This window comes from Mesoplodon bidens, assembly GCF_964165515.1.
Source record: "Mesoplodon bidens genome assembly, contig: HAP1_SCAFFOLD_426, whole genome shotgun sequence".
Lineage (NCBI taxonomy): Eukaryota > Metazoa > Chordata > Mammalia > Artiodactyla > Ziphiidae > Mesoplodon > Mesoplodon bidens.
In genome coordinates this window covers 264,766-275,000 of record NW_027671539.1, presented here as the reverse complement: position 1 = coordinate 275,000, position 10,235 = coordinate 264,766, and the positions used below count along the sequence as shown (strand labels likewise).

Here is a 10,235-nt window from a genome sequence, read left to right as displayed (position 1 = left end):
CTCCTGGAAGATTCGTGCCAGGGAAAATGATTGATAGTTGTGTTACTTCTCTGAAATGGATGGAAATTTCCAATTAGCGTGAACAGGGGAGGGTGAATGGGTGAATGCAATAAGGTGTATCATTTACGTATTGCCCTATGTGTATGGCTAGAAGCTTTTGCAACTGAGGTCTGCCCTACTTTTCATGCTAATGGTAATGCTTGTCCTCCTAATGCAGCCGTAAACTTTATAAGCCCATAGGTAGACAGCATCACAAAATATTTACCCCTCCCCACTGGCCCACTCTCAAGCTTCACTCCCCTTCCCCAATACACAAATGTACATCAGTGCACTTGAGACCAATATCAACATACTGACCTTCAATTCTTCTACTCTGCAGCTTCCCTCTTATCAGGAGATGTCAGCATTTAGTGCAAGGACAAATGCTTGCCTCTTGAGGAGTAATGTAGACAAAGCCTCCAAGAGACAAATAGCCCTCAGGGAGGGGGAAAAGGTCTTTCAAAAAGGTTAATGCCCAGAGGAGGCATTTTCAGTCATCTCAGCTTAGAGGTCAAATATCCAAAATTAAAAAGGTTAAAAAAAGAAGAAGAAAGCAAGGAAGAAAAGAAGGAAACAATTTTCTTATCTCATAGTAATAAGGCAGTTTTCCTTAAAAAAAAAGACTTAAGCCTTAAATTCTCTTTCCTAATCAAAATGTGCTTTTCCATCTTTAGACTATTCCTCTTATATCCTGTATTATTCATGATGTTTAATTCTTGAAATAGCACATGGCTGAAAACAGAAGCTAACCTCTTGTTCACTATGAATTAAATCTTCTTTTCCTAGGACCCGTCTACAATGTACAATTTGGGGTTGGCCAACATAATTATTTTCTCTGAAATACGTTACAGCATTTTGCCTTTTCAATATATAGTTATACAATACATTGTTAACACAACATATTTAATATAGTCAATATAGTAAATACAACTATAACACACATGATATGATGCCACTTTGGTGATTTTCTTCATCCATGTAATTCTGAAATTTGACAGTATAGTTTTCATATTCTAATGAGCTGAGTATTACCTTTGCAAGGATAGAAAAATAAAATAAATTCATAATATTCTTGTGGGGTTTGCCCCTGGGGTGGATTACCATAATGGGGGGATATTTGAGCCTTTCCCCAAGTCATTAAAAATCCTCCAGCAAGCAGCCCCTTGTTCTCTCCAGGGAGTGGGGGGAAAGGATCTTTAATCATAATAATCCCGGGGGGAGAAATCTCGGAAATAAGACATCTGCTTCTGTGCCTTGTTGTTTTGCAGAATAGCAATGATTGCCTTAGCAGCTTCTATTGCCATATGTATACAATAAGTAAATGAACATAAAATTGAATAAACGCATAAAAGAAGGATAAACCCACCCAGCTTAACAAACCCACTCTCTCACCTGCTGTGCCCCGAAACATGAAAGAAAGAATCACGGGATCATAAGGATTAATAAAATAACAGCCTCTGTTAACAAAATTGACAGAACATATAAGGATAATTTGTCTGATGTGGGACCAACAGCTTAACTAACTGCTTAATTCTTTTTTAAAGGGCAATTCATTCATTTATTGTTTAAATATTGCAAGACAACATCTGAATTTTTGTAGCACAATTTAAATGTTTTACTTTTTTGATAAAGCAGAGTATAATAGCAAAAACAATTAGTTTCCAGTAATATCTATATCTCTATTCAGAATTAAGTCTTCCACAGACATGTAACCTGGAAACAAAAGCCTGTTACAATAAGCAAAGCTTCAACGGAGTGGCTACTTTTCGGGCCAGGGAAAGGTTCATCCCTATAGGAGGATGATGTGCTATGTAAAATGGCTGCAAGGTCACAGCCTTGAGGGCGTTGGAAGTCTAGTATCCTATTCCACATTAAGTAGTTCGGGGAACTTCAAATGTCTGTTCATCTGCAACCAAGCTGGCAACCTTTAACTGATATTTCAAGCAGGTAAGAAATAAATGAAAAGAAATCCCTACATTGATGTTCCCTGATTTACACTGTTAAATGGTTCATTAACATGTAACTCTGGCTAAGAATTACATTTGAGACTCCTTGCCCAGATTTTGGTTAACAGTACAAATCTTTCAGAAATTCATGTTTTTATTAATCAATAATTTGTCAGCTAGGATACGTTCAGGCATCAGCTACAACTTCAAAATAGGTGCACTGCCTCAGCGCTTTGGAAAGACATAATCTAAAACACTAATAGCAGACAAAATATCTGTTACTAGACAGAATATGTGTAGTACAGCAAGACAAAAACATATTCATATGTGTCACGGACCAGCCTCAGAAAGAGGATTTCACCGCCCAGGGTCAGAAGGGACGGGGTAAGGAACTGAAGTAGCACCGACGAATGGGGTCAGAAGGACCAAGACAACTGATGGTTGCAAGGCAAGTTTTATTATGTTACAGTTGCAGATTATATCGACTAGAAAAGGGAAGGTTGCCAGACGGTGGTTTACATTATCTAATGACTGTCTCGGCTCAAGGTTAACTTCCCTGGGAGAAAACCCATAAACCCAGAATCATCCAAAATAACCTGCACGTGCAGGGTGGAGACAGATTGGCTTGTCTCATTTTACATTCTTTCTGATTTCTGGGCCCTGGTGATTTATCTCCCGTGGAATGGAACAAGGAGGGGAACAAGTAGGGACAGTCCCTTCGAGCAGCGGCGGCATGCCTGGCATGTCCGTAGCCTGCTCTCAAGGCTGACTGCTTCCCACACATATGTTGGCTTGTTTAAGCCTCAAGCCCTCGATCCTTTGATGAAATACAATAATTTCATTCCTATGGTTTTCAATACCAAAAACTCAACCTCCAGGAAGGCTAAAGTCTAATTTGTACTCCAAACCAAGTAGCAGTGCAGTTCGCTACTACTGAGGCTGAATCCATAAAGACTTCAAGACCACGACCAGAAGACAAGTTATTATATATAATACCCTAGAAGGCCTGAAACATAATTATCATATACATAGCTGGTCCTTCAGAGCTTTTCACCTATAACATGTTTTTTGATGAAAGTTATTTAATGTACTGGAGATAACTGTGACTTACTGATCAAATATTTGAATACTTATACTTACCTGGGATTTCATTTCTGCTGAAAGAAAAAGGAAGAACAGGACTCACCTAAAAAAAACAAACTTTAGAAATGAAAGTAAAAATCTTATCACACACTCTCACTTTTGGAAGCAGCATAGAGGGGCAGTCAATGGTAAAACACTGGTGAAATAGGTCAAAACTCTAGGCCAAAAATCCATTATTATTATCGTCAGTGACAGTACCACAACTGTGCCCTTCATAATTAATAAGCACTCCTAACAATCTTCATTTGGCACCAGATGATGTGTTGAAGAGAAACACTCTGGGAGGTTTTGAATCACACTTGGTATTTTGTTAGCCAAGTTACAGGAGAATTTTTAAAGTGGGGGGAAGGGAAGAAGGAAACGGACCAGAAAAAGAATTGAAGCCATCATCTACAGACCAACAAAGCACTGAGAGTTCCAAACGTTATGTCAGACACTAAAGTGACTGATAGAGGCTCAAGTGGTTTATAAAACCTATAAAAAGACTACACCAGCAAAGTCCCCATTTATCGGTAGAGTTCAGAAACTAAAACAAGGAATATTTTAGCCTAAAACCTTATCTCAAGAGAATCATATACACTTCACATGAATAAAAATACCTGAAACCAAACATTTTTAAAAGCTCCAATACCCAAAATAGAAAGAAAAAAATTAATTCAGAAGACTCAATCAATCCGTGATAATCACAAAACGGCCGGGCAATCTCTATCTCCCTTCCACACTAACCATCCATCCCCTGGAAGACCAAGGGAGATCAGACCTTCCAGACTTACCTTCCAGACTTACCTTCCAGACCTTCCAGACACCTGGCTGCTGCAAAATTCGATGGAGACTCCTTGTGGAACAGCAGTTTCGCATCTCTTGGGTCTCTCCCTATCGTGATCATGCAGGAATCAAGTCTGGCTGTGCTATTCCTTATCATTGTCTGTCACCCATCTGCACCATGCTATTGAAAAAGTAGTTTCCTTTCCCCCAGAAGGTTGAGGCTCAGCTACAGGGGTAATTCTCCTGGGCACACAGTCATTATTTAGGCCGACTCAGTGACTTCAACAGGCTTAATCATGTGATCAGGTTTGTTGCCAGCTGCATAATGCTCCCACATGTGTAGATAGAGCCGCTCTAGTTCCATTGTGTATTGTTTGGTGTTGAACAGAGGGCTAGATGTTCTCTGCTTCCAGACTTTGCCACGAATTTTCTTCAGGTATTCGAGATCAGTTCCCAGTTTCACAGCTATCTCTTCATATTCTTGCCGATTTTTAGCAATCAGCTCAAGACAGCCTAAACAAGTGAGCTGGGAACCTGCAACTCGGGAAGCAAGAGTCTCTCCTGGCATAGTCACCATGGGGGTCCCTGCCCAAAGGACATCCATCCCTGTGGTGTGGCCATTACAGAGTGGAGTGTCCAAGCAGACATCAGCCAGCTGGCCTCTCCGAACATGTTCCTCTTTAGGAGCAACAGGGGAAAAAATGATACGGTTCGGGGGAAGGCCCATATTTTGTGCGTACTGTTGAATATTAGCTTCTCCTGCTGCTGGAAAACGCAACAGCCACAGTACACTATTGGGAACACGCTTCAGAATATTTGCCCACATCTGCAAAGTAGATGGGTCAATTTTGTATAACTGATTAAAGTTACAGTACACAATGGCATCTTCTGGTAACCCATACTGAGAACGTGTGGTTACAATAATGGTACGGGGAACCTCCTCTCCAGTGGCAGCCTTATTGTTGATCAGGGTAGTTGCCAGGCCATTGCTAATACTGAATCCATTTATTGTAATCTGAATTTGTCCTCTGTTAATCATTTCAATAACTGCTTCTGCAACAGTATTCATAGGAATGACAGGCATATTAAGAGCTGTATTACTGCTGTCTGTGTTGTCTTCTCCATCAGGACATTTCATCTTGACTATTTGCACATCTGATAGACTATCAAGAAATGCTTGGAGGCCGATGCCATTCAGCACAATCCGATTGTCATAAATGTGCCCATTGGACTTAAAATCGATGACGGCTTTTTTCTTCAGGTGAGGGAACATATTAGCATGATCACCAATAAAGAACGTATGGGGCATATAAGCCAGTTTCTCAGAATACTGCTCAGCAACTTCAGCAGGTGACGTTTCCTGATCAGTGATGATATAATCCATGAAAAGCACGCCACTAGTCCCAGGGTACCCCAGCCACATTGCCTGAATAGGAGCTGGCCTGAGAGCAAAGAGTTCATTTCGAGCACCCCTGGTATAACCATTCATATTTACAAGGATGTGTATACCATCTTGATGGATGCGATCAGCTGCTTTCCCATTGCATGGAATCTGAGAAAGATCAGTGAAATGATTGGCTTCTGCCATCACCTTCGCTCGGAAGTTTGTGCCATCATGTGGGCTCAGGGCATGACAGAATATCTCAAATTTATCAGAATTGTGAATGCCTGGAATAGACTGCATAAGGTGAGAAGTAGGATGGTTCCCAAAGTCAGAACTCACGTATCCTACATGCAGTCGACCGTCACTGAGCTTCAAGTCTTTTGGATGTTCATACGGTGGTTTATGAAGGGCACTTATATTAGCCAAGCAGAGGTTCCCATGCCTCTCAGCAATAGCCTTCCTGAAGCCATGAGGAAGAGGATAGAGCATACTATGATGAGGCTGCACAGAAGGCAACCTATTCTTCTCCAACTGGTCAGCCACAATGCTGACCAACTTCTTCATTCGCTCATCATAGTCTGTCCAATCACAGACAACCTGCAGGCAATGAGCCAAATTACAATAAGCGTCAGGAAAATCAGGTTGAAGCTTCAGAACAGTGCGATAAGAAGCAATTGCTTCTGGAATATTCCCTGAATCCTGGTGAATGGAAGCCAGATTGCTGTGGGCATCCGCAAATGCAGGGTTGATCTGCACGGCACGAGTATAACACTCTAAGGCTCCCTGAACATCCTGCATATCCCATAGAGTGTTTCCCATATTACAGTACGCATCAGCAAAGGTAGGACTGATTCGAATAGCCTCCTTATAATGCATCAGAGCTTCGTGCAGTTTTCCCTGCTGCTTCAATACACTTGCTAAATTTGAATGGGCATCAGCAAAGTCTGGGCAGAGCTCTAATGCTTTACGATACAAGCGAACTGCCTCTTCACTGTTTCCCTGTTCTCCTTTGATATTGGCTAGGTTATTCAGAGAGTCTGCATGGCGGGGACACAGCCGGAGAGCTGTATGATAACAATCTTCTGCTTCAGCAACACTGCCCTTCTCTTTGAGAGCGTTGGCTAGGTTGCAGTAAGCATCAGGGAAATGTGGTTGCAATTCAATAGCTCGCCTGTAGGTGTCTATTGCCAGATCCATCAGGCCTTGCTCATAGTATACACAAGCCAGGTTGCCATGTACCACTGCATGATTTGGACTCAAGCTTAGGGCACGAAGGTAAGCTGCCACAGCTCTGTCAAAAATCCGTGCCTCATTGAAGACATTTCCTAAATTGATATAAGCATCCAGAAAATTGGGGTCAAGGGTGACAGCCTTTTCAAAGTGATGAATTGCAAGCCAAATCTCCCCTTGTGCATTGAAAACACAGCCAAGATTACTCCAAGCTACTGCAAAGTTCGGTTGCATCTCAATTGCTTTCAAATAACATGCCTTGGCTTCTTCTAAGCCACCCAGGGCTTTGAGCAGGTTCCCCAGGTCACTGCGAACACAGTACAAAGAAGGATTGTACTGAAGAGCAGAGACGTAAGCTTGTACTGCTCCTTCCATGTCGCCTGCTGCTACCAAAGCGGCTGCCAGGTTAATATAACCATCGATGAAATCTGGTTTGAGACGCAATGCATGCCGGTAATGCTCAGTTGCTTCCTGCAACTGCCCTCTTTCCTTGTACACATTCCCCAAATTCGAATAGGCTTCTGCCAGAAGAGGGTTCTGTTTAATTGCCAGAGTACTAAAGTGGGCAGATCTGTCCAGCCTTCGACACTGGAAGTGTATAGATGAAAGTAATAAAAGTACACCAGTATTGCCTGGCTCTTGTCTCCAGAGCTGCATGCAGTGTCTCTCAGCTGTCTCAAAATCTCCTGCCTGATATTCTCGATGTGCCAGCTCAGCTAACCCTTGGAAGGAAAGCATACGTTTCGTTGGTTCTGTGCTGTCGGCCACGTTGCCCACGGAAGACGCCATCTGGAGCTTCTGGAGAGAGTGAAAAAAGGGAGTAATTGAGTCCCGCTGCCGCCACTACTGGCAACAATGTTTCTAGTGGTAGCAAACACGAGCGCAGCAGCCGTACCACTGCTTTGGCACGCTTAAGCAGCGGCAACAGTTACAGGCACCGAACCTTAGGAACTATGGTTGGCCATCTACCTCTCATGCTCTTGAAATCTTAATTCTTAACCCTGCCCTCTTCCCCCATTTTTCTCCTAATCAGGGAATAAAAATTACCTATCCATTTGCCTTAGAAGAAATCAAAAGTCAGTAGGCCAAACACTTTTCAAAATATTGTTTTCTGTCCAGTTGGAAATGAAATACATGATTGACTTTTCTTCATCATTCATATAGTCAACGTGGAGAACATTAGGGCCGTGAATTTCAATACAGTAAGATGAGAAAATTTTAAATTGGCCTTCCCAAACCACTAATAAGTAACCGATGTTGTATAGAATGCTAAAATCTTAGAGACTGAGTTTGATATTTTAAAAGTTCTGCAAACATTAGCTAATTTCTCCTCATCAAATTTCTCATGCCTCAAACCTGAGTATCACTTTTTAAAAGATAAATTTATTTTTATTTATTTATTTATTTTTATCTTGGCTGCGTTGGGTCTTCAGTGCTGCGTGCAGGCTTTCTCTAGTTGCGGCGAGTGGGGGCTACTCTTTGTTGCGGTGTCCGGGCTTCTCATCACAGTAGCTTCTATTGTTGTTCCACAACTCTATGGGTTCCTTTTTAGGTCCTACGAAGAACCCTAGAAATTAGTTCATGTCATTATAGGTTTTTGCAAAATTGTCAAAAGTGAGATATTTTTATTTCCATCAGGTAAGTCCAGCGTCTATTTCTTTGTCAATTTTCCTTCTATCATATTCTGCTATGTTGGATCATATTGGATTGGTCACAGGCTTTCTTGAAATCTGGCTAAGGAGATGTTTTAAGTGAGGCTATTATGTGATTTTCAGACACCACCATATGTAACTGACTATATAATATCCCATTACAGGAATAACTTCCAGTACTCTTACTGACTACTCTACTGACTTAACTAGCACAAGACACAGAAGCGTAAGGACAAAAACCACCTTACAATATAGCCATGTCTTGCACTTCACAGCTCTCAAAGCATGTGCGTTTGAAGAAGAAAAAAAGAACTGAAAAGTATAAAACCAGAAGTTATTCTGTGGAAAATTATTTCAATCATCAGGCATGTGAAGGATAAGTCAAAGATTCAGTTTTCTTCAATGCTTAGTCAAAACGGAAATTTCCTTCTGTCAAGAATATACCCCAGGGCTTCCCTGGTGGTGCAGTGGTTGAGAGTCTGCCTGCCGATGCAGGGGACACGGGTTCGTGCCCCAGTCCGGGAAGATCCCATATGCCACGTAGCAGCTAGGCCCGTGAGCCATGGCCACTGAGCCTGCATGTCCGGAGCCTGTGCCCCACAACGGGGAGAGGCCACAACAGTGAGAGGCCAGCATACCGCAAAAAAAAAAAAAAACCCAATATACTCCAGGGGCTTCCCTGATGGCACAGTGGTTAGGAAGTCACCTGCCAATGCAGGGGACACGGGTTCGAGCCCTGGTCCGGGAAGATCCCACATGCCGCGGAACAACTAAGACCGTGTGCCACGACTATGGGGCCTTCGCTCTAGAGCCCGTGAGCCACAACTACTGAGCCTGCGAGCCACAACTACTGAAGCTTGTGTGCCTAGAGCCTGTGCTTTGCAACAAGAGAAGCCACCACAATAAGAAGCCTGCACACCGCAACAAAGAGTATCCCCCAGTCGCTGCAACTAGAGAAAGCCTGCGCACAGCAACGAAGACACAACACAGTCAAAAATAAATAAAGAAAGAAATAAAAGAATATACCCCATCAATAATGTGTGTAATGGAATGGTGTCAATGAGTATTTTATCAGAATTCCTGTAATGCACAAACCTATAGCAGTACTGAAATCAGTAATGCATTTATAATAGTAAATATTTATGAGGAAGTAATCCATAGAGGTTTTCTCAAAGTTAACAATGAACATTAATGCGACATTATCAATAATAAATTGTGATGCTGAAATAAACTTTTCTAAACTATTAATAACTAAAAGCAAACTCTAATCAACCATGTGAAAAGAAATCTATGTCTATAAACTACAAAGTTTATTTCTTACAATTTTATTTCTAAAACAGGAGGCAGTTAAAGAATATATAGCTACAAGAGTGGGGAAAAAGTTTTATAGAGACACATCTGGCAGTAGTTAATTTTCAAATGTCATTTTTCTAGATTTTGTGACACCTATAGTATTGATATTTCAAAGCATTTAACAAATTGTAATTTGAAGATTTGCTACTTCCAGGTAGAGTAAAATATTTTGAAGCAAAACAACATTTCCACTGAGAAAAATTTTAAAAGCCAAATAAAATAGTCAGCATTCAATCAAAAAGTTCTAGACATACCAAGAGATAGAATCATATGACTAAAATTCTAAGAAAAGAACAGATAATACACAAATATTTATATAAGATATTGTGTATATTTATCAGGAAAAGTCTTTATCAAGAAAAGACTTTTAAATCATCAAAATTAATATTACATTTTATTTATTTGTATATTTTATTTATATATAGATATTTAGATATTTATATAAAGAACTTAAAGTTAAAGCTCTAGTTAAGGCAGTGACAAAAGCAGTAGCAGTGGCAGTGAAAAGAAATGGTTATATTCAAGGATATTTTGTCAGTAAAAGTCCAAGATCAAATGTCTGACTGCATACATGGGATGGATAGACGGTGTGGGAAAAATCAAAGTTAACTATAGAGGTTCTAGTGAAGATGGGGTTGCCATCCCCCAACCCAAGGGGTTGCTATCATCCCCAAGGTCTAGGAGACTCAAAAGGAAGGTCATGGTCGAGGAAAAGTTAATTGC

General features: G+C 41.0%; 1 protein-coding gene across 1 annotated transcript; it reads right to left on the bottom strand.

The window, feature by feature from the left end:
- Nucleotides 1–4,107: 4,107 nt before the first annotated feature.
- LOC308611260 (UDP-N-acetylglucosamine--peptide N-acetylglucosaminyltransferase 110 kDa subunit-like) lies at nt 4,108–7,349 on the bottom strand. The gene has a single exon (XM_081260114.1). The coding sequence runs from the start codon at nt 7,294–7,296 to the stop codon at nt 4,156–4,158; it is 3,141 nt and encodes a 1,046-aa protein (XP_081116240.1). The 5' UTR covers nt 7,297–7,349; the 3' UTR covers nt 4,108–4,155.
- Between the last annotated feature and the right edge of the window lie 2,886 nt (nt 7,350–10,235).

Excerpts from the sequence above, each read along its gene's own strand:
- LOC308611260 (XM_081260114.1), bottom strand. The coding sequence starts at position 7,296 with ATGGCGTCTTCCGTGGGCAACGTGGCCGACAGCACAGAACCAACGAAA.